General features: G+C 33.8%; 4 protein-coding genes across 4 annotated transcripts; 3 read left to right on the top strand and 1 right to left on the bottom strand.

Moving 5' to 3' along the window:
* The first annotated feature begins 4,131 nt into the window (after positions 1 to 4,131).
* LOC133320969 (geranylgeranyl transferase type-1 subunit beta) lies at positions 4,132 to 6,254 on the top strand. The gene is made up of 5 exons (XM_061530062.1): positions 4,132 to 4,268; positions 4,327 to 4,477; positions 5,204 to 5,363; positions 5,429 to 5,592; positions 5,655 to 6,254. The coding sequence occupies exons 1-5, from the start codon at positions 4,132 to 4,134 to the stop codon at positions 6,252 to 6,254; spliced, it is 1,212 nt and encodes a 403-aa protein (XP_061386046.1).
* Positions 6,255 to 6,594: 340 nt separating this feature from the next.
* Positions 6,595 to 9,016, bottom strand: LOC133320966 (F-box/LRR-repeat protein 15). Its single transcript, XM_061530059.1, has 2 exons — positions 8,286 to 9,016; positions 6,595 to 6,773 (listed from the first exon to the last, which is right to left on the bottom strand). Exons 1-2 carry the CDS (start codon positions 9,014 to 9,016, stop codon positions 6,596 to 6,598), a joined length of 909 nt encoding a protein of 302 aa, XP_061386043.1. The 3' UTR covers position 6,595.
* A 989-nt stretch (positions 9,017 to 10,005) lies between these two features.
* Positions 10,006 to 13,748, top strand: LOC133320965 (SWI/SNF-related matrix-associated actin-dependent regulator of chromatin subfamily A-like protein 1). The gene is made up of 7 exons (XM_061530058.1): positions 10,006 to 10,585; positions 11,114 to 11,330; positions 11,990 to 12,480; positions 12,538 to 12,688; positions 12,755 to 13,202; positions 13,282 to 13,476; positions 13,537 to 13,748. Exons 1-7 carry the CDS (start codon positions 10,006 to 10,008, stop codon positions 13,735 to 13,737), a joined length of 2,283 nt encoding a protein of 760 aa, XP_061386042.1. The 3' UTR covers positions 13,738 to 13,748.
* A 1,011-nt stretch (positions 13,749 to 14,759) lies between these two features.
* Positions 14,760 to 26,962, top strand: LOC133320964 (cilia- and flagella-associated protein 44). Its single transcript, XM_061530057.1, has 12 exons — positions 14,760 to 14,851; positions 14,916 to 15,078; positions 15,173 to 15,940; positions 16,101 to 16,926; positions 16,989 to 17,211; positions 17,274 to 17,915; positions 20,049 to 20,156; positions 20,404 to 21,695; positions 22,419 to 22,726; positions 22,788 to 23,210; positions 25,775 to 25,999; positions 26,066 to 26,962. The coding sequence occupies exons 1-12, from the start codon at positions 14,760 to 14,762 to the stop codon at positions 26,960 to 26,962; spliced, it is 5,967 nt and encodes a 1,988-aa protein (XP_061386041.1).
* Positions 26,963 to 27,273: the final 311 nt, after the last annotated feature.

Here is a 27,273-nt window from a genome sequence, read left to right as displayed (position 1 = left end):
TCAGAATGTCAGAGCAGATGTTTACAATGGAACAGCTGTTTCAAATTTCAGGGATGGGAACTAGCATTTGTTATAGAGGTTTCAGCGCAATTTAATTATGTTCAAACAGAAAAACGAAAAAAAAAACGGAAAACCCGAAAAAAACTAAAAAAACTAAAAAAACTAATTTTATGGCTCTTAGTCTGCTTTTCCACAGGCAGATTTTTATTTGGCAATTTTTTTGTTTTCTCTTTTGAAATTTTCGCTTGCTTTTCCATTAGCAAATTTTTCTTTGCCAAATTTGCGAAACAAAATTCAAAAGAAAGAAAATAAAAGTCAAAAGTGTTTGCATTTAAAGATTTTTTTTATATTTTATTTATTTTTTATATATTTATATATATTTGCATATTTTTATATATTTGCACAAATTAAAGCAACAGGTTTGTAAACAAAAGCCGGCTGTGTGACAGTAAAACGAATAGGTTCAAAAGGAAATGTCAACAAAATTGTTTTCAACGAACAGAGCAAAGCAGAATTTGCGTGTACGGCAAATTCTGAACAGGCAAATTTTTGTTTTTCTTCCTCGCACCCCTCTCGCCTACAAACTCAGTATTTGCCAAATAAAAATTTGCCTGCGGAAAAGCAGACTTACACACTATACTGTTAATACCAATGAACCACTGTGTACGTGTTTGCTTGAATAGTGTGTAGTACTCTTCAATCCTCTTCAATCAAAATTACAAAAATTGTTTTAATATCACAAAAAATTATATTACTTCAACACACACATACACTTTTTATTTCACATATTTTTTCCGACAACTTTGAAAATTAATAGAATTCATCGGATTGAAAGGGGTTTATCTTCAAAATCAGAACTATTTTGATTTTCATACTGCATGAAATACTCATACACTCTTAAAGTGACACAAATTTACTAATACTACTTCAAATGCTGTCATGCATGCCAGAAGGTGTGTGTGACCCTTTACACAAAGGAAAAATTGTTATCGTCGTAAAAAAAAGTAGATTCTTGCAGTACGGGAACAGACCAATTAATTATAGATTCTTGCTGTATATGGAAAAATTTTAAGATTTGTTGATTTTTGTTTGCCAATACAAAAACGAAAATGTAATAAAGGAACTGTCATTTCAAAAATTAAAACGCAATTATGTGCTCTTGGTGCATATCTCCAATACAACTATGTATCTAATTTAAATGTTAATGTTTTTAAAAGCTAGGAATAAAAAAATATATACACCCAAGGTCCTTAATTACATGTGTGTATACTTATTTTACATTATTTTACATTTATTTTTTATAGAAAAACAAAATTTTCAATGAATAGAATTTGTTTCCAAAAAAATAAAAACACGTACTGTCAATAAGTTTGTCTGCGTAAAACCATAAAACAGTGTGAATTGAGAGAGCTAATTTGATTTTTTTATTACTGAGTATTTAAAAATCTTACTGGATAAATTTACTCAGAAAAGTTTTGTATAAAAAATGGATATTTTTGTCTAATTTTCCAATTTTCTACTCTGTAATTTTATTTATGTCTCACTCTGTAATTTTTATTATATGCTGAAAATGCTAGCCAAAGTGGTTTACGCAGATAGAGAACAAGATTGCCATATATAAAAATGTGGTTGCGAATCGGAAAAATTTTAAACCAAGATTTTATGAGCGCTGTTTAAAGTTGCCCCACGTTGAAAGGTGCCCCCTCTCTCATACATATCAAGATCTTTGTAATTTAATGCATGCGTGCTCACCAGGGCTGCCAGATTTTTTTTTTTGAAAAATCGTCAAAATGACGATTTTTTTATCAAAAATCGTCAAAAATTTAAATACGCACATTTAGATATATTTAAATCTATTTTTTATTAAAAGGAACATAAAAGAGGTATTCAATAGTCAGGTATTCATAGTCATTTCGACTTTAATAAAGTTATTCATTTTGAAAAGAAATATTTGTTTAATCATTTTCTGAAAACACGCTCAACATTTGCTGAGGAATGGGGTAATACCATTACCTTCCGCACAAATTTAGTTATTATAGGAAAAACATATGAACCATCACCACGTTTCAAATCAAATATTGCATTCCAAAAACGAAATAAATCGGTTTCATAATTTTCACAAATGTTATCAAAATCAAACAACCTTGGTTCGCGAAATTCTGAATCCAATTTTTGTTATTCATCTTCGTTCACAAAATGTGGAAATTCTTTAAGGATATCGAAAAATGAATTATTCTTTTCATTACTAATAAACGTGGGACTTATCATAGATACAATTTTAAAAATGCTTTCAAATCGAATCTTTTTAAAATTGTAATAACTTTGTATAAATTGAAACTTAAATTTAATATAACAACTTTTCCGTTCACCAATTTTCTTCTATTTGCCCGTGTCAAAAAACAACAACCGTTAACTTTTATTTGTTTTGTTGCTGTCTACCCAGAGAACGGCACAGCTGATTGGTAGTTTTTCATCTATCTGGGTAAACGTAAACTGTTGTTGGCTTTGTAACAATACAAAGTATACCTCACACACATATGCCAAATATTCATATTCTTTTTACTTTTTCTTTCGCTTTATACTTTTTTGATGTTGCCATAACAAAAAGAACCCAAATATCGCAATATTACTAAAATGACCAAAAATCGTCATTTTTTAAGCAAAAATCGTCAAATCATTTTTAATTTGTTGACCAAAAAATCGTCAAAATGACGATAAATCGTCAAATCTGGCAGCCCTGACTCACCCATGAACAGCTTCTTGTGCGTGCATTCTATGTATTCTCCCTCTCACGTATACTCACCAAATCAAACAGCTGTTTTCGTAAAAAATTTAAATTTGAGTCATATGTTGTTACGCAGTATTAACTCCTGTTTTGTTTTGATTCCCGATTCGTCCGATTTTCGACCTAAGATAGACTAAGGTACATCTTTGTTTGTTTTGATTCTACTTTATCAGTTATGTTTTAAACCTATTTCGTCCAATTCCGCAACGCCGTCGAAATTAAGAACCGCCGACGATTTTAAATATGCCGGCATTTTAACTTGCATGACATTGTAACTCAGAGTCTAAACACAACCAGAGAGTCTAGAGTCATCGACGGTCGTTTATTGGCAACGAGAAATCCCGACGGCTGACGTTCGCGTCTAGCGGCTTGACGCTAAAATAGATTTTATTCATTTTTGGTCAGCGTCATACTCAGATCTTCTCTTGCTCTCAATTAAGTTGACATATTTTAGGTAAAAATAAACATTTCAATGGAAATTTATATCAAAACATATGACAGTGTTGTTAAAAAACAAATATTTTCAAAGACTGTGAACATTTTTCAACGAATTAATAATAAAATGGAAGAAAAATGTATTCTTGTTTTTTAAAAAATAAATTGATTTTGGTTTGTACAACGTATAATATTCTGTCAGGAAATGAAAACAAATTCAGTCGACGCCCGGTATAACGAATACTCAATCGAGCAAAATAGTCGACTTTTTATACTGACAATCGCATATAACAAAAGTTTTCCAAATTTGTATACTGGGTATAACGAATGGCGCAAAAAATAATGGGTCAGCCTTACAAAAACATATATAAACACGTTATTATTATTACGTTAATGAATTCATATTTATTAGAAATCCAATGAAAAGTGGATTAACATTTTTGTTTTTAAATAAAATGGCACCATAAAAAACTTCGCGATATAACGAATTTTTCGCTATAACGAATGGGTCTGACAATATATCATTCGTTATACCGGGCGTCGACTGTAATTGACATTTTGTGCCGCTAGCCGCTAACGCTTTCGTTTGTTTTCACGCCGGCGAAAAAGTATCCCGCTGACTCCTGACTCTTTGGTTGTATTTACCAATGTCATTGACAAATTTTTTCAGGTGATTTTTTTCTTTTGGTGTTTAGAACTGATTTGAAAGTGAAAATTTTGGCCAAAACAAACAAAAAGTACGCGCATAGATAAAAAAACGGCGGCGCACACAAAACCCAGGGAGTGTTGATAAATACGTTCTACCGCTGAAAGAAATTTCTCATTTGCAATACGACCAATCTAGGAGAAACCGGCAGTGATCTGTGATTCCCCACACTTACTATCTACTTGTATAGACAAACTTGAACAAGATGTCCTACGAAGCTGTAAATATTGAAGGACCAGCGACAGCAGATGTAGCCCCCGTATTGCTTTCCAAACATGCCAAGTATTTTATACGATTCCTGCATTTGTTGCCTGCACGTTTGGCTTCGCATGACTCAACAAGGTAAAAATAAACTTATATTTTCGGTGAATAATTTTATTTTAATTGAATATTTTTTCAGGGGTACCATAGCATTTTTTGCTATCTGTGGTCTGGATGTATTGAATTCCCTGCATCTGTTAACACCAGAAATGCGTAAAAATATTATTGATTGGACCTATGGTAGTTTGGTGATACCCCATCCCGGTGAACGTAATTGTTCAGGATTTCTGGTAAGTTGGCCTTAAATGTTTTGTTTCTATTGTTTATCATTTGTGTATGTACAAACTATGGGATATTTCATTTGTTTATTTTAATTTTTTATCTATCTTTTTTTGTTATTTTTGATAAATATGTTGCCCTATGTTTGTTTTAGTAAATCTCATCACTGTCTTATCTTTACGTGATTTAAATCATTGCCTGTTTCATTGGATATGTCCATGAGTTACTGCAGTGTTAAACTTTAAGTTTTAGACTTGTTTTTGTTTTGCTCAGACAAAAACTTTCACAAATTTATGATCTCAATTTCAAGTTTAAGGTATCAAACACATATCTAAGTGTTGAATCGTTTTATGTTATTTGAAAATTATATTGAATATTCATTAGATAAAGAGCGAAGTCCAAACAGTAGCAGTAACATTGGGTAATACAAATAAAATATATTAGATACTATGTTTTTAACTGTACTAATTTCAAGGACCAACAACTTATTTTTAAAAATAAAAAGGGGATACAACGACAATATTCAAATAATTCATTGAAAAAGTTCTTTTAAAATCTGATACCCTAAATGTAGACGATTTCCCCCCAAATGACTCACATTTATATATATATATATATATATATATTGTAGCTTGAAGTTATTATCATTTCGACCTGAATCTGATATTACTTTCACCTGTTCAATTTATGATGTTGTCCTTCATTACTAAAATATTTTTATCTCTTGTTATTTTTAGGGTTCACGTACCATTAAAATTAAAACGGAAGACGAAGAACTATTGCGCAATGCTAGATGCTATCAATGGGGTCATTTGGCCATGACCTATACCAGTTTAGGAATATTAGTTACATTGGGTGATGATCTGTCCCGATTGGATCGAAAATCAATAGTTGATGGTAAATAAATGCAAAACGAATCTCCTTCAGAACTATTTCGAACTCGAATTTGTTATCCTCCTCAGGTGTGGCTGCTGTACAAAAATCAGATGGCAGTTTTAGTGCCAGCATTGATGGCAGCGAAAATGATATGCGTTTTGTTTTCTGTGCAGCAGCAATATGTCACATGTTGGACTATTGGGGTGATGTGGACAAGGAGAAAATGTTCGAATTCATTATGAATAGCATTGTAAGTAATTCTAATTACAAAAGCAACTATTTAGTTCTTATATTATTGAATCTTATTTGCAGCGTTATGATTATGGCTTTAGCCAACATTTGGACGGCGAAGGTCATGGCGGCACTACTTACTGTGCATTGGCCGCATTACAACTAAGTGGACAATTACATAGACTCGATGCAGACACAATTGAAAATATTAAACGTTGGTGCATATTCCGTCAAATGGATGGATTCCAAGGAAGACCCAATAAGCCTGTGGATACATGCTACTCATTCTGGATTGGTGCTTCTCTCAAAATATTAAATGCATTTGAATTAAGCGACTGTGCGGAAAATCGTTCCTATATACTAGAAACTCAGGATAATGTAGTTGGTGGTTTTGCAAAATGGGCACACTCTACTGCTGATCCATTCCATACATATTTAGGCCTTTGTGGATTATCGTTTACCGGTGAACCTGGTCTAATTGAAGTAATGCCTAGTCTTAATATGTCCATGGCGGCATATCAAAAAATCAAGGAGCTACATGCCAAATGGCAAAACAGCAATATTGAAGATGATCACAAAGCCTACATGGAAACACTAAGTCAGCGTTTATATGAGACAAAATTAACTGTTGAAGATGAGTCAACAGCAACAATTACCTCGCCATTAATCAAAGCACAATGATAAAGAAAAACAAATGATTTTCATTATTCCAGATACATTTTATTTGATTTTGTTTTTTGAATGTTTTTGTCTGTAGATATTTAAGCTTATTATATTTATATATATATTTGTATGTATTTTTTAAGATTATAACAATAAATAAAAAGCGAATGCCCAACCAAACATAAACTTAAAATAAAGTACAAATCTATAACAAACAAACAAATTAAATTCGAATGAAAGCAAGTTAACCAGCAAGCAAGCTTTAATAGACAGCATACATATTTACAAAATCACATTCTTAATTTAAAAATAGCCTGGTGTTTTTATCACTACCAATTTTCCATTCAAAATTTGTGTGTTTAAACTTGAAGAAATATATGATTATTATTTTGCCTAAAATCGTAGAGTTGTAATTGCATTTCAGCCGGACGATCAATATGCAGTTTGCCTCTCAATGGACCCAGAGATCGTTCCGTTACCAAATCACAGCGTTGGACCATTAACGATTTCAATTGGGTACAATTTTTTGTTAAAGCTCTGTAAAGTAAATGGTTATTTGGTTTAGAATCCTTAATGAGTTAATAATGCCAAGGCTAGTAGATAAGAAAATCGCTGGGATAAAAATCATTTTGATTGAAATCTAAATGATTTGGTCTATCAATATAAACGCGTTTGCGTAATGGACCTAAAGAGCGTTCAGTAACACGAGGGCAATGTCGAATAAATAGAGATTGCAGACGTTGGCAATAATTGCTCAAGGCACTAAGAATAAAATAAGGAAAGAAAATAAGAGAAAAAGAAAATTGTTTGAGACAAAGACATTAGAAATATAGTAATACAATCATTGTGAATGATTTGGTATATGAAATCATGATTGACTATAAACTTTAATGTGTATTTTAATGCGCACTTTGATGTTTGCAGGTTCAAGGTTGAGGCAGCCCACACAAATATATACAGCTCTATTCAGTTCATTAAGACCTGCAGTAGGAGATCACGGGATCTAATTTCCGGGCATTATGATCTGAATCATCACCTATCACCTCTGCCTGCTGCTAAAACAACAATACTCGTCGTCAAAGCAGAATATATCTGAGTGAGAAATAACAAAAACGTCCACTATTTCAGAGGATATCAGTGCCCTTTTTCGATTACAAAATCATCTAAAACAAATAGCAAAACGATGTCATATTCAAAAACAATGGTCCCTCAATACTTCAGTGATATCTGGGAAGTACAAAATAAAGGAAATAATTCCACATCCAAAACCTAACAAACCAGGAGTGAAGAAATATATAGAGGTACTGAATGTTTGCTGGACCAGCATGTTCCTTCCTAAAGCAAATATTTATACCAGAAAAACGAGCCTATGCTCGTCTCATCTAGTTGGAAAAGATTATTTCTTCAACACATGTGTTTTACACGCGTTGTTGACATTTACTAGAGCAGGCTGGGCCTAAACTTTATCCGACCGACCATAATAATATGATTATCCATTAAAATATTGGAAGGGTTTGTTTTCATTTCATACCGGATTTGACTTTTATCTGTCATAGAGGGTTTCGGAATAGTTATTAATAATGCCGAAACTTTGGTGCAACCATTGTTAAGTTTTGATTCTAATTAGGGAGAGTATACACATTTCACACTAACCGATGTAATGTATGTAATTGCTGGCCGATATTTTTGTACATGCGAGACTAAAAGATATTGGCTTCATTTAGCAAGTATTACCTATACTGTATTGGAAACTGTGGATTGCAAGTTAACATACAAATTAAATACGGTACAGCAGAATAATGCAACATAATGGCAACATAGACTAACTAACTCCTTAAGAACCCATTACAATTCAAAGATCTTTTTTTACCGAGAAGTATACATCCAATTATTTTAACGGCTGATATAGTGTTGGCGGATTTTTTGGGTTATTTGGTATACCATTTGTATTTTGTTTTTGCAAAATAGGCTGAATCCCAGTTTGTTATTTTTATAAAATGTGTATGCAACGTTATCGTATATATTTTATTTTATACCCAAAGTACTCACTGTATTCCAAAATCTGATATGGCAGCACATCCAACCAAATTGATATGTTCCAGGGCACGACAATAATTGGCAATTTGTATCAATACTTGATCGGTAACACTTAAAGTATTGGCCAGCGAAAGTACCGTCAATTTATTCAGCTTCCTAAAGAATATTATCAGACAGCGTTCACCAATGGCAGCACAATGTGATATATCAAACTCTTCCAAATTACTCTGATGTAAGGTCAGGGCATCAACGGCCCCAGTAGTTAACCATTGGCATTTTGACAGTTTTAAAACTCGCAAATCCTTACATTCGATAATAATTGGCTGCAGTGCCAATGGTGTTATATTGACACATTCATTGAGATTGACTATTTTCAAATGTTTATTTCTAGCCAAGATGGGCAGTAACAGATCATCGGTCATCCAATTGCATCGAGCCAATTGAAGATTTTCCAAACGTTTACAATTCTCACCGAGTACTTTAAAGGTCAAATCAATATTTGCACAATTGTTGCCTGCAAAATCAATCTCAACCAGTTTTTCCAAAGCCAACTCAACGAGGCGTTTGGTAGTCTTCGAGCAGCATCGCAATGTGAAAAGTTCCTTCAGCGTGAGGTTGGATAGTATCTTCGGGATGATTACATCTTCCCAGCTCAAATCGAAGAAGGTAACATCGCCATCATAACCATGCACATCTGTGGCCATTTCTTCCAGGTGTTGTTCCTCATTTGGTAATGCCGTCATTTGGTGATTCGTAAATACTGTTTCCGTTATTCCAATCCTTGTATTTTTGAGAATGATTACGAATTACGACGCAAACAAAGAAAAGATTCAATTTTCAACAAAGTAATACTTTTGATCTTTTGGTAATGAATGTCGTTTTGTTTATTCCGTTTGGCCAAAACAAAACGTCAAAGATGTTTACACGAATAACGGAACAAAACAAAATGTGTTAGAAATTTCCCAAAGTGTTTCCTTTTTGGTTTGTATCCCAGTATTTATTTTATATTGTAATTGTGTTTACACAAGACAGGGCAATTGATTGAATAGCTCCTCAAAATTTGTCATCTGGGATCATCAAAAGGTTTTCAATGTGAACACCTCAGATTGCAAATTGTCAGCTTGTAGGTTGTTTATAGTGATTCATATTGGATGGATTTAGTGCATATATGGATTTAAATTTGTAAATGACACTATAAGACATTATAATAGACTGAATTAAAATGATTTTTACCACGCTCATCTGGAAACAATTATTTTGTTATGGATGAAACAAACCTTTCATGGTTTTCCCTACTGGATTTTGGCAAGAAATTGTAACCGTTCATTCTTTTTGCTCTTTTCATTATGTTTTGAAAACATTTTATATAAATAATGGATTTCATATACAAGAATCATGGATGGATACTTTTGATGTCATTTGATGTCATAGAATAAATAAATTCTTTAAGACTTTTTTATTAATATATTATTCAAAAATTAAACTATTCTTGTATTTTACATTTATCTACCAACTACTATTGCTTCCCCCTATTATTGGTATTGGAGAAAATTTGAACGTTTTCTTCAGAGTTCATAGTTGACATCACTTACTAAAAATTTGACAGGTCGTTTTGTTTTTAAATTTCACAACGAGACTAGTTTGGTTGCCGCTGAACTTGGATTGGAAATGCGTAGCGAATAGAAATTGAACAAAATATTGAATATTTATAAATAAACAGCATTAATTAAAAATGTCATGTTCAGCAGCAGAAATTGCCGAAAAGAAGCGTATAGCGCTCGAAAAGTTGAAAGCCAAAAAGGCTGGGCTGACAAGTACAACCAACAACAACAACACTAATAGCAACAAACCAGCGCCACCGCAAACAATACTACTTCCATCTGCACCATGTAAACCTGTCACGGCTGCGGCTCCTGTTAGTTCCGGGGCTCCCGTTACTGCTGCTCCAAGAATTGAAAACAAGGCATCCTCTTTCTTGAACGCAATGAAGGGAAGCAACATATTCAAGCAACGCCAAGAACAACAACATTCAGCTCGTGATGCAGCCCATCCTTACAAAAGACCTTCTAATGAAGGAATGGGGAATTTTTATAAAAGGAAGTCACTTGATGCGAGCAATGAGAAACCGAATGTTCAGAATGGAGGACCAGCCAACACAGTGGCCCAACCACAGAAAAGTGTAGCACCAGTATTTCTAAATTCTGTCAGTTGTAAAGTTGCAATGATCAGCGCCCAGCGATTCGAAGTTCAGCCATCTAGCTTTCATAATAAACTTATTGAGGTCTTTAAAAGTATACCTTCGAAATCGTATGGTAAGAAAGAATATATCAATTGGGAACAAATGCACTTTACGGACACCTCTCAGACCATTTTGAAACTTTTACCATAGATAGCCCTTTTGATGCTGATAACAACAACATAAATTGTTTCGGGGGTACTTCCCGAGATATTCATTTCTATTCATACTTCCGGAAATATGGGGTATAAAAATTTAAATTTATATCAGTGGATTTATAACTACGTGAGAAGAATTTTCTTAAATTTTTTTCTAAATAGCCACACTTCGGTTGGGGATTTACGCCTTTTTATGGACAGATGGAAAATAGGCTAATTTTTACAATTTTGGAAACCCATATTTCGGGAAGTACGAAGTTCTTCCCAAACAAAGGGGTTATCAGTATCAAAAGGACTATTTGCAGAAAAATTTCGAATGTTTCGGAGTGGTTTTCTTACAGATATTGAAAAAAATTGGGAGTATTTTTTTTAAATTTTGAACCCTATATCTCGGGAAGTATCTATCAATTGTTTTTTGGTATAACAACTCCAAATGTTTATTTTAGATCCTAAAACTCGTTATTGGAATTTTGGCCTGTCCGATTATAAATTGTTGCAAGAACGTGTTAATAATTTAAAGCCAGATATCGTTATGGGTGTTATACCCAAATCAATTTTGAATTTGTGTTTAACGCCACCAAAAGAAGCCGACACATCATGTTTGGAGTCCTTGGAACCAAAGTTGGCGGAAAAACTTATGCCATTTCAAAGGGAAGGTGTGTGGTAGGTATTGCACATGTTTGTTACAAATAATTCATAAAATATTCTCATTTGATTTGGTTCTCATTCGTGGCCATTTTTAGAAATTTCAGTCTTAAATATAAACGGATTTTTAATTTTTCATACAATATTAAAATTAGTTGTGAGAGAAAATAGTTTTTTTTTCAAGCGATGTAGTCGCCCATTGTTTTATTAAAATAATGATCTTAATATCGCCAGACCAATCAGAGGTGACAAGATACCAGGAATCTGCTAATTATGATTACATTTATATTTTTTAATTTCTTTGAACCTCATGATTGATCACCCGCTTGACTTATATAAATGTAAATAATCAAATGAATTCAAACACATATAGTGCCCTTGAAATGAAGGCACAAAGTAATCATTCCTTCAAATCCGCTGAAATATTTCAGTTTCATATTCAGTACAATTGTTATGTAGATTCCCCCACTATTTATTTTTGAGCTGTGCTTGTCGGCATAATTTAATTGCTTAATTTCATTTGCTTAAAGTTAATTACTTTAGACCGACCTTGAAAGAGGTGAATCATAATTATCATTGGAAGCATAAAGCATGTAACAATCTTTGTGTACTGTATAGAACTCCTAACATTTATTTGCAAAAATATTTCAACATTTGTCATTGTGTATCTCTTTCAGTTTCGCTATTTCCCAGAATGGCCGTTGTATGATATGTGATGAAATGGGTTTGGGTAAAACCTATCAAGCTATTGCTGTTGCCGATTTCTATAGAGAAGATTGGCCACTTTTTATATGTACTACGGCATCAACTCGAGACTCGTGGGCTAATCATATTCGTGATCTTTTACCATATGTACCTGTACATTACATACAAGTCCTCAATTCAAATCAACAATATATTGGCGATTGTAAAGTTCTCATTACCAGTTACAGCATGATGGAAAGAAATATTCAACAAATCACCGACCGTAAATTTGGGTTTTTAATTTTTGATGAATCGCACAGTTTGAAAAATCCAAAGGCAAAATGTACAATGGTGGCTGATCGTTTGTCACAGCAAGCTAAACATGTAATTTTGCTATCAGGAACACCTGCCCTATCGAAACCAGTAGAACTTTTTAGTCAGTTGCAAATGATAGATCGAAAATTCATGAGCTATATTGATTTCAGTAAGTACAATGATATTATTATTAGAAAACGTATTCCAAATATTAATTTCAAAACAGCAACCCGCTATTGTGATGGTAAGCAAACGAATTTTGGTTGGGATGCAAATGGCCAGTCTAATCTAAAGGAACTAAATGTTGTACTGAAACTTAAGTTTATGATTAGAAGAACCAAAGCTGAAGTTCTGAATGATTTGGCAGAAAAATTCAGGTAATCAATGTTAAAATACCAAATCTAACTAAACCTTAATTAATGTAAATATTTGCTTATTTTCAGAGAAACTGTTGTATTAGATCCCGCTCTTGTTTGGCCAAGTGATGAAGTCAAAGAGTCATTAAATACAGTTGCCAAAACCTTACAAAGCTGTAAAGGTCAGGAACGAGAACAAATTCTATTGCGATTTTATGCACAAACTGCTGAAGTAAAGACAAAAGCTGTATGTGCCTACCTTAAACAACAAGTAAAGGAACCAAAGAAATTTATAGTTTTTGCTCATCATCGTGTTATGCTGGATGCTATTTGTGATTGTCTGCGAAAGCTCAAAGTGAATTTTATTCGCATAGATGGTGCGACAAGAAAACAGGATAGAGGTGAATTTATTGATACATTCCAAAAGAAGCCATCGTGTAAAGTGGCAGTGTTGTCGCTGGGTGCATGTAATTCCGGTATAACATTGACTGCAGCTGAGCTAATCTTGTTTGCAGAATTAACATGGAATCCAAGTGTAAGTAGAATAAATATGGATGATCAGATGTTTAACGTGACAAGTATACAAAACTAACAATACTCTAATTTGTCCTTAGACATTAGCTCAGGCCGAAAGCAGAGCCCATCGTATTGGTCAACTGAATCCAGTAACATGTCGTTATTTAATGGCAGCAAAAACCGCAGATGATCATATCTGGAATATGCTCAAAGCGAAACAAGATGTTCTCAATAAAGCTGGTATTTTTTGTGAAAATCTTCAAGATGCTACACACACCATAGCACCAACTACGGTAAGAATAAAAAATATAGTAAAAACAAAATCGTTGACTTCATCACTTTTTTCATTTCAGTCAAATAAAATTGAAAAATATTTTTCTCCTTCTAAACCTACAAACGCAACCTCTTCAACTTCGCTAAACGATGAGTTGTGCAAAAAGACTGCTACCTCAAAGTCAACAGTAGATAATTTAGATATAAGTAAAGAAATTGCAAATATTGAAGATTTCTTTCAGGACGAAGATGATGATGCTTTTAAGGATATTTTATGTTGATTGTTAATATATATTTTTTATTTTAGATTGTATGAACGTATAAATTATCGTTATAAGAAGAATTAATTGTTTAATATTTTCCACCATGAACATATGCACGTAACAAAGTAAAAGTTCATTCAACAATTCAAGTTTGTTTTAATTTTGAAGATTTCGTCGTTGCTATTATTTTTGTCTGCGTACTTTTCCAGTAATCACTGCGCTGTAATATATATGTCAATTTTGATATTACTCAGAATGGCCGCGGTGCGATCTGTGATGTGTTTAAAACCTATGGAAATATTGCATTTGCCGGCGTGATTTATACATTGTGTTGGGAAATATTCATTATTTGGTCTAAAATTTAGGATTTCAGGTGGGTTAACTGATAATTAACATTACGTCTGTCTGCTCTGACTTGTTATGGCAGAGTTTGCGGGGGAGTTCAGCTAGAGGGGAGAGGCTTTGGTCTCCTTATACTATAGAAGTTAGACTCGATGATTATTGGCATGTTGGTTGTAAGGAAGTTGCTGATTTTCTTTGAGTTTCATGTCTTCGCATGTTGCACAAGTTGCACGGCTTCAAAAAAAATTTTCTTAGACGATGATTACATTCAAACTCTTCTCGTGAGAGCGACTGTTCAGTTTTTGTTGAATTGACTCTCAATCTGTGTCTATTTGAATATGTTATGAGTATAAAACAATTTCTAGTTTCCAGATAAATTTCCTGGTAATATGAGGATATTAGGTTCTCGCCAGTAAATTTTAAGTTGATACCAATGGAACAGCGCTAGTATCTTGAATTGTTACTAGTGGGATATCGGTGTGTTTGATATCACCAACGAAGTAAACACAACTCGTTTACCAAACGGTGGGTATACTCGTAAACAACCAACAAGTATTTTGTTACCAAAGAAACAACCGATACAAACTTCGACCAGGATACCTTTTCCAAATAAACATTTCTTTTGTTTAGCTCAATATATAAAGCGGTTCGAAAACTTTGAATACGTTTTACTAAAAATATAAAATAATCCCTTAGAAATGCGTAACGATTCGGAAATATTGTATGAAAATGACAATGTGGAGCCAGAGTTTGAACCAACATTTGATGCCGGGGATGTTATTAAATTGAAGTAGGAGTCTTGATTTCTTGAAATTGTGTGAATTTTTCTGAATTAAAAATAATTTCCTTTGTAGGCATTCGTTTGGCTATGACTGTAAGCGGCTGTACAACATGGTCCTAATCGATGAGGATACATTGGTATTTGCCTCAGGCACATATATTCACTATTTTAGCATATCAAGAAGAGAAGTAACATTTCGTAAGTCAGTATTCGGTTGTGGTATTGGATTTATAACGGTAAGGCAACAAAATTTGCGTACTTCCCCTAAAGAATTTATGGTATAGATTTGCAAAGGAATAACAACTTTACACACTGTTCTTACGTTTATAGAAAAACTATCATCCTGATTATCCCCAACTTCTGACAATTGGTGAAAATGGACCTGACGCAACAGTTTTCATTTATGATTACCCGAACGAAGAACCACGCTTGAAATTAGAAGGAGCTGCTAAACAACAATTCACATGCGGTTCGTACAATCACAGCGGAGAACTATTTGCATCACAGGCAGGTTATCCAGATTTTATGTTAACCATTTGGAAATGGCAAAAAGTCGAAGTTATTCTACGATCAAAGGCATTTCAAAATGATGTCCTTCATGTACATTTCTCGCGTTTTAATCCCATTCTGTTGGTGACTTGTGGTCTGAGTCATATTAAGTTTTGGAAAATGGCAAATACATTCACCGGCCTGAAGTTACAAGGCGACCTGGGTCGTTTTGGTAAAACCGACTTTAGTGATATCTATGCCGTTTATATGTTACCCGATGAAAATGTTATATCGGGTTGTGAATGGGGTAATATGCTGTTATGGGAAGCTGGTCTGATAAAGTTTGAAATATGTCGTAAAGGTCGTCGACCATGTCATAGTAAACCCATTGTAAGGATTACCATGGATAATGGTGAAGTTACCACTGTGGGTATGGATGGTTATGTTCGCATTTGGTTTTGGGAAACTGTTGATTTAGCCGATCCACCGGATGATGATCGTTTTGTGGAAATAGAACCGATTTTTGAATTCTATGTTGGCGAATGTGAAATAAGAATGGTGCAGAAGATAAAACTTTTTGATGAGAATGATTTTGGTTACTATGTTTTGGTAAGTACAGTCGAAATAAGTTTGAAAATTTCCGAAGCACTTTTACGCTTTATTTGATATTACTTCGTTATAAGTGATATAACGCTTGTAGCGACATTTTGAATATTCAAAAATATGGAAAGCTTTTAGCTCAGATTGATTTACTACTAAACATTTCTAGGATGGTGGCGGTGGAATTTGGTATTGTGATCTAAATACCCGCGATATACCCAATGAATCGTATAAACTTTATTCGTGCCATGGTGGTCAGGTAATTGCAGCTCAAACCAGTCCGGTGTCACCACACTTAATGACATTAGGTCAAGATGGACGAATTTTGGTCTACGACTATGAAAACGAAAAAGTTATTTTGGAAAAACAATACTCAGCTGTTGGTACAGATCTTTTGTGGTTTGGCCCGAAGGTATCGGATTCCTGTATGGAATTGGTTGCATGTTTTGAAGATGGCATACTACGACAAATCTATTTAGATTTAACACAACCACAAAAACCCAACATATATTTGATACGTCCAATAAAGTCGCATACGGCTCCCATAACTAGGATTACAATAAATCCCTTGAATACCATGCTGATTACTGGAAGTGCAGATCGTTCGATTTTCTTATATAATGTAAGAGAAAAGAGGGATGCCTACATTTGGTTGCAACCAATGGGCTTTATACAATTTGAAGCAATTCCAAATTGTTTTTACTGGAAGAATGAAGAGAGTACGATTCTAATTGGTTGTAAAAGTGGTGAAGTTTATGAATACCAGCTGCCTTTGGATGTCGACGAGCAACAAGTATTTCTCAGTTATAATCTAACGGATAAGAATGCCATGAAATGTGGCAAGTTTGTATCGGTAAAGAGTCAGATTAGAAGGGAATTGCGCAGAGAAGAAATTAAACGTCGTAAAGAGAAAAAGAGGCAACGTAAATTGGATGATATTGAACGGCTAAAGGCTGCTAATCCGGGATTGCAAATTGATATGGAGGCTGCGTTGGGTGAGAATTCAAAATCTATTAATTTTTAAAGTATGCAAGTGTATATATTTTTTATTTTTCAGCTGATTCTGAGCCCGAAGAGGAAGAAGAACCTCTACATATACCCGCCATACCCAACCCAATATTATGGCTTAGGACAACACCAAACGATACTATATGGGTTTCAATGGGTGGTTATGATGCCGGTTATATATACGAATTAACCATGGATGCAGCCACAAATCCGATACGTTCAACAATTATCAAAGATGGTGATGACATTGAAATACATTCATTATTAGATATGTGAGTTGTTTCCAAAAATATAATTTTTTTCAAGAAACTGTTTTTATTTTGCATTCTTTCAGAGATCAATATTTAATTTTCGGTATGGTAAACGGCAAGATACGCATACAACACACAAATCCGGACAATTTCACCGATCTTCGTAATTATCATACGGTCAATATGCATGATCCGCTCAATGGCAAAATATCGCGTTTATTGCTTAGCCATGATGGTCGTTACATTTTCAGTGTTGGTTATGACGGCAATGTTTTCGTTTATCATTGGCTTGGACCCAAAATAGAAATAGAAAAGAAATCTGTACTATTTATGCCTCGAAAAATTATACCCTCTGAAGATATACTCGATCCGGAATATCCCTCATTGGAGCAAGAGAAAATTTATGCCGAAATAAAACGTCAAGAAGAAGCAGCTGCCGCTCATGAGCGAAAAGTTTTGAATTATATTTTAGATTTACAAGAGAAATTCAATCATTTTATGGAAGAAAATTTGAAGTTTGATGAAGATATTCGCATCGGACATCGTGATTTACTGTTGGATGAGCGTATTACGAATCAAATTCGTGATGAATTACAAGCCGAGCTCGATGATGTACGTGACGATTTGGCATATGATTTGGAAGTGGCCCAGGTTGGCAAGCGGAAATTATATGATTATTTTATTAGGAAATTGGATCATATACCGATCAAGATAACTGGAATTGGGTAAGTATAATTGTGTTTATTTCATTACAACATATATTTTTCAGATGTAATTGAAAATAGTCGATTTGGATTGTCTAAAAAAGAAATATACCTAGAAAGAGGGATACAATTTAATAATTGAACGGAATTGTATTTCAATTTGAAATATAAAATACTAGCAAAGTATGCGAAAAGGGAATACAAAAAATATATATTTCATATGGAAATCGTGAATACCGTATAATTTGTTGTGTTTTTGTTCTGAATTCCACCTCTATTTATACATCTAATATCAAGTTTGTTACCATTTAGTACTCTTCATACACAAAAGCACTATTTTCCGAAATCTATTTCTTATTTCCATTACACTGATTAATTTATTCTATTTACTATTCGTACACATAAATTCGAGTCTCCGAAGTTTTTTCCATAGCACAATACTACACTTCAACAGTAATCTAAATTCCAAATCTCAAGATTCAATCAAATCCAAATTGTACCAAATTTAGTATATTTCGTACAAATTTTCAAATATACCTCAATCCTGCTCTCAAATAGTAATCGTAAGTCCAAATTTAAGAATTCCAGCTCTGTCTTTTCATTAAAAACCAAATTATACCAGATTTGGTACCATTCTGTGTTTTTCGTACCCATATTCCAAACCTATCTCAATATTCCAAACCTGCTTTCAATTAGTAATCATAAGTCCAAATGTAAGAATACCTGCTAAGATTTGGTACCATTCTGTACATTTCCTACACTCCCACAGTAACCTAAGATGCAACTTTCAGGATGCGAGTTCTACCCGTTCACCAACGTCCAAATTGTACAAAATTTTGTGCTGTTCGTACCCATAATTACGAATTCCCAATGCATGCACCCCAATAAGTCCACATGTAAAGATTCCAGCTCTACCCGTTTAGCAACATCCAAATCCAAATCGTACTTATGAGTTCGAATTTCGAATTATTTCGAATCCTGTGCTATAACAGTAATTATATTTTCAAATATAAGTTTTCCGTAAGTACAAAATCCCAATACTACCTAAATTCTGTAATTTTCATTCCAAATTTATGTTTTCCATCTCTATCCGTTCACTCAAATTTACATTGTACCAAATTTTGTACCATTTAGTACACATAATGACGAATTTTCAAAACTACCGACATATCTCAATCTTGTACTCCAACTGTAATATTAATTCAAAATTTCAGAATCTTAATTACAAATTTCGGATTTTCAGCTCTATCCAAAATCCAAATTGTACTAAATTTAGTACCATTTAGTACTTTTCGCACCAATAAGTACGAACTACCACAATCGCACACTCCAACAGCCATTTTAATTCCCAAATTAAAGACATCAGCTCTATCTGTTCACCTAAATCTAACTTGCACAAAATTTAGTACCATTTAGTAATTTTCGTACACATAAGTACGATTTTTTAAAGCTACCTCAATCTTGTATTACAATAGCAGTCCTATTTCCGATTTTCAGGCTTCCATCTATATACACTCATTTAAACGCAAATAGTAGTAAATTTAGTACCACTTTGTACTTTTTATATAAAAATTTACTAATTTCATAAACCATTTCCATACATCAACACCACTTCCCAAACTGTATTCCATATAAAATTTCAAGATTCTAGCTATATATGTTCAATATACATGCAATTAGGACTATATTTAGTAAAGTTTAGTATTTTTCGTACACTTTTAGGACGAATTTTCAAAAACCATTTTATACATCTTTCTTACTTTCCATCAGTGGCCCACATTCCAAATTTCAGAATTCTAGCGTTTCCCGTTTGCCTAATACAAAGGGTACCACATTTGGAAATTCTAGTTCGAATTTCCAAAAACCCAGCCTTATCTCACGCCTACACACCAACAATAACCAACACTCAAAATCTCAAGCTTCTGCCTTTAGCCATTTCGTCTGGGCGATGATCTGTCAGTCACTCACGTACTTAACACACTCACGTAAAAACATTGAACTTCAATAACAAAAATGCCGTCGAAATGTTGTGTTTAATATCAATACTCGTCGAATTTTAAATCTCAAACAAATTCCAATGATTTACAAACGGAATGACGAAATATGTATAACTTCCATAACCAGTATAGTAATTTATATTATATTCTGTAATAGATCCGATGACGTTTTATATTCATTTCGGTTGGAGAGATTAGATGATAATTTTGAAGCAATTAAAGCTGATATTGAAGAACGATTAAGATTGGAAGCCTTAAAAAGAATGTAAGTAAATCCCTGCCTATTACTCCAAAATCATACTTACATCATATTAGAAATTGAAAATACTTTATACATATTCTAACATATTCTACTACCCACACGCATACATTCACATGTTAAAGAGGAAACATTGTTGTGGAATCCACATCGAACATTAGCCAAGAGTAAGAAACAAATCTCAACAACCTTCATCCTTTCGCTTAACGTTTAATAAAACTCTTTCATTCATTTTACATCTTTCCCCTCCTAGTCGTGCCCAAATGACATTGGCCGAAGATAAAGCCGACAGTATGCCAGAACCACCTTATGAAACGTTTTTCTTTGGTCGTGATCCCAATTCAATACTGCCACGATTTAGTCGAAAAATGTTGCGACTTTTAAGAGGTTATCGTTCCCGTCAGCTGTATCAGGTAGAGCGTAGCTTCAATTGGGAGAAAATGTGGAAACACAAACCCGATCCAAATAAAAATCATCCTGATGATGATCGTAAAATACAAGAGGCTGAACAAAACATTGGGGATTATAAGTTGAAAACTGGTTCCGAGTATGAACCACAACCGCATGAAACCTTAACCTATAAATATAAGGAAATAGTAAAACTGCGTGAAAAATTAAATGAACTTGTGGAAAATTTTAATCAGCGTGTTTTTCAATTGCGCGATGTCAAGAAGGACTTATACCAGCTTATTGAGGAGAAGAGTAAACGTTTGGAAGAAATTCATTCGCTCATACCGGAAAAGAATCGAAAGTTTCTAATGGACATACCGCCTCTTAATATGGACGAGGAATGGCCGGAATTGAATTTAATTGAACATTGCCAACCAGGTTGTAATATTGACATTCAAGATATTCTCTACATGGAAAATAAAGTAGAGGATTTGTTACCCAAAGTACCGGATCCAAAAGTTAAAGTTGAAATCTCACACAAATCATTGCACGAATTGGAGAAATATTTGGCTTTACAAATTAAAGAAGTTGATTGCTTCCCAAACGGCACAGAACTCATAACGAAATTACAACAATTGCCCCACCAGTCGGAGGACACATATTATAAGGCCACCGAAGATGGTCAGCTGTCTCCATGGTTAGTTGAAATACGTTATCGTTGGCTATTGGAATTACTTGTGGAACAAGATGGCATCATACATGAAGTTCACGAAAAAGTACGAACATTCAACGCCCGTCTTCGTGAACTGGAAGATCTACGACTTAATGTCAAATTTGAAGCAGAATTTATGCAAAGCTATTTGATTGGACTCAATCAGGAACTCTATATTTTACGAGATAGTGAACAAATTGAAAATGAATTGCTTAGCAATGCAGAGGCAGCCATGCAGACCCGAAATGCTGCCCAAACATCCATTAACGCATTGAATCGCCAAATTGATGATTTGCGTAAAGCTTGTGAACGTTACAACGAACAGATATCAATGACCCAGATGAAATTTCTAAGCACAACGAAGGGGCATAAATTCTTTGATTTTTTACGACGCATATTCAAAAAGAAATGGCGCCCAACTAAACCAGTAAAAGGGGGAGATGGTAAGTGACTTTTATTCTTTGAAAAATCTGTAAACTTTAGAATCGATTCGCTTGAAGGTTGTGTAGTTATCATATGCGACAACTATTTCGAGGCTGAAACATATGAATGGGGACGAGAGTCTATTGATTTTGAGTGGTAAAAGAGAGAGTAAATATTAATTAATTTTTAGAATATGTGGTATTGCGATATTATTTAAAGCTATTGGCGAAATAAAAAGATTTTTTAAGCAATGAAGAGAACAATACTGTTGACATTTTTGCCCTTACTCGCCTTCTCCAAGTTGGGATATGCAAAAATTCTGGCTTAGTACTCATCTTTCAACGAGCTCTTCAATGATGTTTATTTTTAAGGTATCTTTAAAGTTGAGCTGCAGTTTTTTACGCCATCGGTCACTGATCTGGCTCTGTGACAAATGTGTTTAAATATAACTCTTAACTCTCATATATACCAGAAAACCACCGAGAGACGTTTACAATAGTTACAAGCATTTTCGGGAACTGACGTCCATACGATTTTATCGATTTATATTTATTTCGTGACTACCCTGGTTTATATTCTAGTGTGCTATACTGGATTGGATTGAATTAATCGACTTCAAAGGCTTGTGGGAGCATCGAATTTATTTCAGAGTTAATCTTGTTTTTAGACATTTTAAATAGACCAACAACCTCTTCAGTTATGCCGATTCGAATACGATTAATATGTGAATGTTTATCTTTCAGAATCATCGGAATCGTCTTCGGATAGTGAGTCATCCAGCGAAGAAGAAGAGGATGACACAAAGAGTATTGATTCAACGGATATGACTGCTATACGATTGGACGAATCACATTGTCCGGCTGGCTTAGAGAGAAATATGTATGAAATGGCTTTCAAAATGCGAAGTGATCGCCATGAAATGGAACGATCTCTAAGCGAAGCTATGAAACTAATCGAATTGAAAAAAGAGGAAGTTAAAGAGGCCCTAAAGAAAATGAAACATCACGAAAATGTATATAGACAGGAAAATGAAAAATTATTGGATTTTAGGGTATGACACAAAATAGAACAAAATAATTTTCGATTACATTACACCTGTATTTCATTTGTAGCGCAAACGCCAACAAGAATTAAATAAAGTCCATGTGGCGGTCATTCTGCATATGCATCAGTTACAACATTTTCGTGAGGGTGAAGATTATCGTGATCTGAGCAAAGCTGTTCTATTCGACTCAACGCTGCTCATGGATTTGCAGGGCCGCGTAGATCAGTTGAAAGTTGAAACGCTAGAAACCAAACGTTTACATCGCATCAATATTGTCCATTTACGTCGCATGAATACCGATTTGAAATTTATGCGTACCGAAATATCACGCCTCGAGGAATTAATACGTCAGGAAATGATGAAAAAATTCGGAATGGTTATTGACTTGGATGAACTCGAAGAGGAGGTATTGCGAAAATATGTATTTGAATTGGAGACAACAGCTGAAGATGAATTAAATTTGCTGGAACTGGAAATGAAAAAGAAAAGGGTAAGTAGGAATGAAGTAAAATTTCAAGATATGCTGATGCATATTGTATTTTTGATGTGATATAAACATTTGACAAGCAAACGGTATATGGATGGTGAATATATGAACAGATTTTTCCTAGAGCATAACCAAATTGTTTTATTCAATAACAAATAAATGTCATCTTGTAGTGAAAAAAATGTGACACTTTTTGTACAGCATTCAATGCGTATATGCAGTATTTGATTACAGAATACATGGACGAACATTCACATACTTATTCATAAAGAACTATTACTATACATGTTTAGGAGAGCCTTGTCCGAACGTTTCCAAGAAAAATTGTTTATATTTTTTAGGGGGAATTACTACGCTGCATTTCAATTATTTGTTTACATTACTCCGCACTGAATGCTCGTTCGATCATTTTGTTTCCATATGTATGTACTTCAAACCTTCCTTGGTTGTTTGTATGAAGTGGTTTTTGTTTATAAATTTGTATCACATTGTAATTGAATACCACTCTCTTTTTCATAATATCCCTCACTTGAAAATTAAAATATTAATTTGCTTCGAGATTTCAACAAAATTGTTAATTGGCTTGTTTTTATTATTTCGAGTTAAAAAAATATTGTTCCAGTAATCTGATATCATACATTTCTCGCTGAAGTTTAATGTTAAAATGTATTATTTTGGGGAAAAAGAAATCCATTTTTTCGGCAGATGGCTGTACTGATAGATTTCTCGTAAATTATTGTTCAAACAATTTCAGATTTTTGCTCGTTTAAAGGATGGCATTTCACAGTAAAAAATATTTTGCTGTTTTTTGTTTGGTGCATTCAGTTGTGAGTTACAGGGTGTTAAAAATTGAAGTGAACAAAGAGGAAATTCGGTATATTTTACAGCTTTTCTTTGACAAAGGCGAAAATGCAAGCCAGGCGGCTAAAATTGTGAATGGTGTTTATTGTTCCGATACAGTAATAGCCAGTGGAATTTTGGTTTCGTAGATTCCGTTCAGGAATTTTTGACATGCCTGTCAATCGAAGTTGACAAGCAGTAGTCGTAACATCGCCCAGCAGCTAAAAATCTACCATAAAACTGTTTTAAACATTGCAATTGACCAGAAAGGGCCAGAATTCCACCAAGACAACGCTAGGCCACACACATCTACAGTGACTCGCCAGAAACTTCGGGAACTCGGTTGGGAAGTCCGCCATACAGTCCGGACTTGGCACCATGCGATTATCATCTTTTTCTTGCATTGCAAAATTTCTTTAATGACAAAAAATTGGTATCTAGAGACGATTTGTTAAAATCGACTACTGGAATTTTTTGCAAATAGAAAGCAGGACTTCTATGAGAGAGGCATTATGAAGTTACCTTTAAAATGGCAACAAATCATACAACAAAACGGTGCATTTTTGACCCAAATCGGACATTCCGAAGCATGATAAATAAAGTTTTATAGCCCATAATGAATTTCTTTTTACCCAATGTAATATTACTAATTAGTTAAACAAATAATATTTACCGTATACAATAGAATATGTTCCTTCCAAAAGTCACGGCATCGGCATATAGTTTTACAAAAATAATAAATATTTCACTATACGCTCAGTACTAAGGCTAATGCACATACACACACATACCCTCATCCATAATTATTAAATATACTTTTTTCTATAAGAATAAATGTTATGTTCTCTGTTTGTACCAATACATAATGGGCTAGTAAGCCTGGTAACAAGTCTTTGAAAATAAATAATAATAATAAATCCCAAGATGTAATTTATCAATCTACTCCTTTTTGTACCTTCCCCACAATGGTTCAACATTTTGAAAATTTCGTATAATGGTAGAATTCAGTTGTATACTCTCCAACGGAGTACATCATCGTTTTAGAATTGCCCCCTTATTACGGACCGTAAATTTACGGTATTTGGAAGGTTCCTATCTCAAGACAGGTCCATTTTAGGTATTTAAAGTACCTAGCGGTATTTTTAATCGATATTTTTGGGAATCGGCATTGTGACTCCTTGCCATAGTTGCATCATTTAAATGATTTATCGAAATTTTCTGTCAACCGTTGTAAATTTTATCTCAATAAATATGTAACTTCTCTTTTATTATTTCTTTCTTCTATATTTTCATATCTTCTATATTATCTTTCATGCATGCATGTGCAGAATGCCATAATACAAAGCAAATGGACGGGATTTTGTCCCCGGAATTCCATTCAATATATTATTAGCAAATTAATTACAAATATCAAAACACTTCCAACTCTATTAAACTTTTTTAATAAGTCCACATGATAGAATCTAAATAGACAACAGATCTGAAAGCCCAATAAAATATTTGTAAAAAATTAGGCTTTTACCTCAAAAAAATATTTCCACGATATCTCCTTTTTTTATTTTAAAATATTTTGTTTTAATTTTTATTCTAAGGGCGATGATCATTTTAATGATTTTTGATAATGGTGCAAAACTTCGATCATTAAACATGAATCGAAAGAGGAAAAAACTCACTTAAAATATTTTGTTTAAAATGTTCATTCTTCTTTCAATGCATTAATTTTTCAGACTGAATTGGCTCTTGCTCAGGAAGAACTTATCAAAGAGACCCAAATGCATTGTGACAAATTAAATATTTTGGCAATTTTAACGGAAGAAAAAACCTATTTGGAGCGTTTGCTTTTATCTCAGGAGAAAAACTATCAGAAATGGTCGAAACCACCAAATTTAAGTGTGGATAAAGACATTGAAAAACTCACCGCTATCGAACGAGAACAAAAGGAGCAAATTAAGGCATGTACCTAGAGCGCACATTTGCCATACACTCAATTCTTAAAATTTCCTACTCTTTTATTTTAGTTTTTGGAACGTGAAATATGCACATTGCGCATGAAAGCCAAACCTCTGCAAATAGATGGCGAATCTGATGAACATGGCATATTGCTGGCTCATCAGGAAATGATACCAACTGATGAACTACGCACCTGTCCCGACATATTACAAAGCGATGACTATCAGACACGACGCTTGGTCCCTGACGATTTCATAATGGATCGTTGTCAAAAGGTGGTGCAGAAACTTTTCCTACAACATTTCGGAAAAATGACATCCCGTGAAAACATTCGCCGTTATGCATACAAAGTTACCCGGTACTTGGGCCAAGCTGCATATAATTTTGAAGGTTCCATAACTGAAGAGATTATGAATTGTATAATTGAGAATCTACAAGAAATTATTCCTAAAAAATATTTGGTGGTACTGACACGAGACCATTTGGAGAAAATGTTTAACGAAATATTGGCCGTTTTTGATTATGAACGATCTGATGTTAATACCGAGGATGTGGTATCGGGAATATTTGACAATGCTCGGGAAGCGCTTAATCAAGCTACCGGCACAGCGGGCATAATGAATAAAACACAATTTGTTTTGGTGCATATGTTCAAGGAACTGATTGAAATATTACCTTTGGAGGAGTTTCAAAGTGACGACACAGTACGTTTCATTGCCGATAATTTGGAGAAAGAGACATTTTTTGATGCTCGTTGTATAAATATTGAAGGACTGGTTGAGAAAGTTGTAGAATATGCTAAGGCTAATTTCTTGGATGCCATAACGGCAATTCCCATAAGGACATTGGCAGTGAGAGTGCAAAAGGAATGTACCAAACGTCGACCACAATATGCACTGAGTGTACGCTGTTCTATTGGTTCTGTTCAAAGTGTGTCGGTAAAATCGAAAGATACAATGCATTAATTGTAAAGGATCTCATCCACATTTTCATAAGAAAAAATAAAAATAATTTTTGCTATAAAACAACTTGTCGTAACATTATTTTATGAAATTCTAAATGTCTATTGAAATAAAAATATGTATTAAAAGATTTTACATTTGATAATTCTATTGTCAGAGCTATTAAGCGGTGATGACTGATTATAATAAGGATATATTTTAACATTTTATAGTTTTTCCATGATTTTTATATAAGAAAAAGGCGTTACGAATTTATGTAATACATGGTATTTATTGTATAAAAATAGATTTCTTTATTTTAATATATCAACAAT

This window comes from Musca vetustissima, unplaced genomic scaffold (assembly GCF_032173495.1).
Source record: "Musca vetustissima isolate MV318-11 ecotype Yass unplaced genomic scaffold, APGP_CSIRO_Mvet_v1 utg20955, whole genome shotgun sequence".
Lineage (NCBI taxonomy): Eukaryota > Metazoa > Arthropoda > Insecta > Diptera > Muscidae > Musca > Musca vetustissima.
This window is presented reverse-complemented; position numbering and strand designations above follow the sequence as displayed.

Bases quoted from the DNA above. Each gene is read 5' to 3' on its own strand.
- LOC133320969 (XM_061530062.1), top strand. From the start codon at position 4,132: ATGTCCTACGAAGCTGTAAATATTGAAGGACCAGCGACAGCAGATGTA. The intron at 4,269-4,326 runs GTAAAAATAAAC...ATATTTTTTCAG, and splicing joins GCTTCGCATGACTCAACAAG to GGGTACCATAGCATTTTTTG. The intron at 5,364-5,428 runs GTAAATAAATGC...TATCCTCCTCAG, and splicing joins TCGAAAATCAATAGTTGATG to GTGTGGCTGCTGTACAAAAA.
- LOC133320966 (XM_061530059.1), bottom strand. From the start codon at position 9,016: ATGACGGCATTACCAAATGAGGAACAACACCTGGAAGAAATGGCCACA. The intron at 6,774-8,285 runs GTGAGTACTTTG...TTTACTTTACAG, and splicing joins ATATCAGATTTTGGAATACA to AGCTTTAACAAAAAATTGTA.
- LOC133320965 (XM_061530058.1), top strand. From the start codon at position 10,006: ATGTCATGTTCAGCAGCAGAAATTGCCGAAAAGAAGCGTATAGCGCTC. The intron at 12,689-12,754 runs GTAATCAATGTT...GCTTATTTTCAG, and splicing joins GATTTGGCAGAAAAATTCAG to AGAAACTGTTGTATTAGATC. The intron at 13,203-13,281 runs GTAAGTAGAATA...ATTTGTCCTTAG, and splicing joins AATTAACATGGAATCCAAGT to ACATTAGCTCAGGCCGAAAG.
- LOC133320964 (XM_061530057.1), top strand. From the start codon at position 14,760: ATGCGTAACGATTCGGAAATATTGTATGAAAATGACAATGTGGAGCCA. The intron at 15,941-16,100 runs GTAAGTACAGTC...AAACATTTCTAG, and splicing joins ATTTTGGTTACTATGTTTTG to GATGGTGGCGGTGGAATTTG. The intron at 20,157-20,403 runs GTAAGTAAATCC...TTCCCCTCCTAG, and splicing joins TTGGAAGCCTTAAAAAGAAT to TCGTGCCCAAATGACATTGG.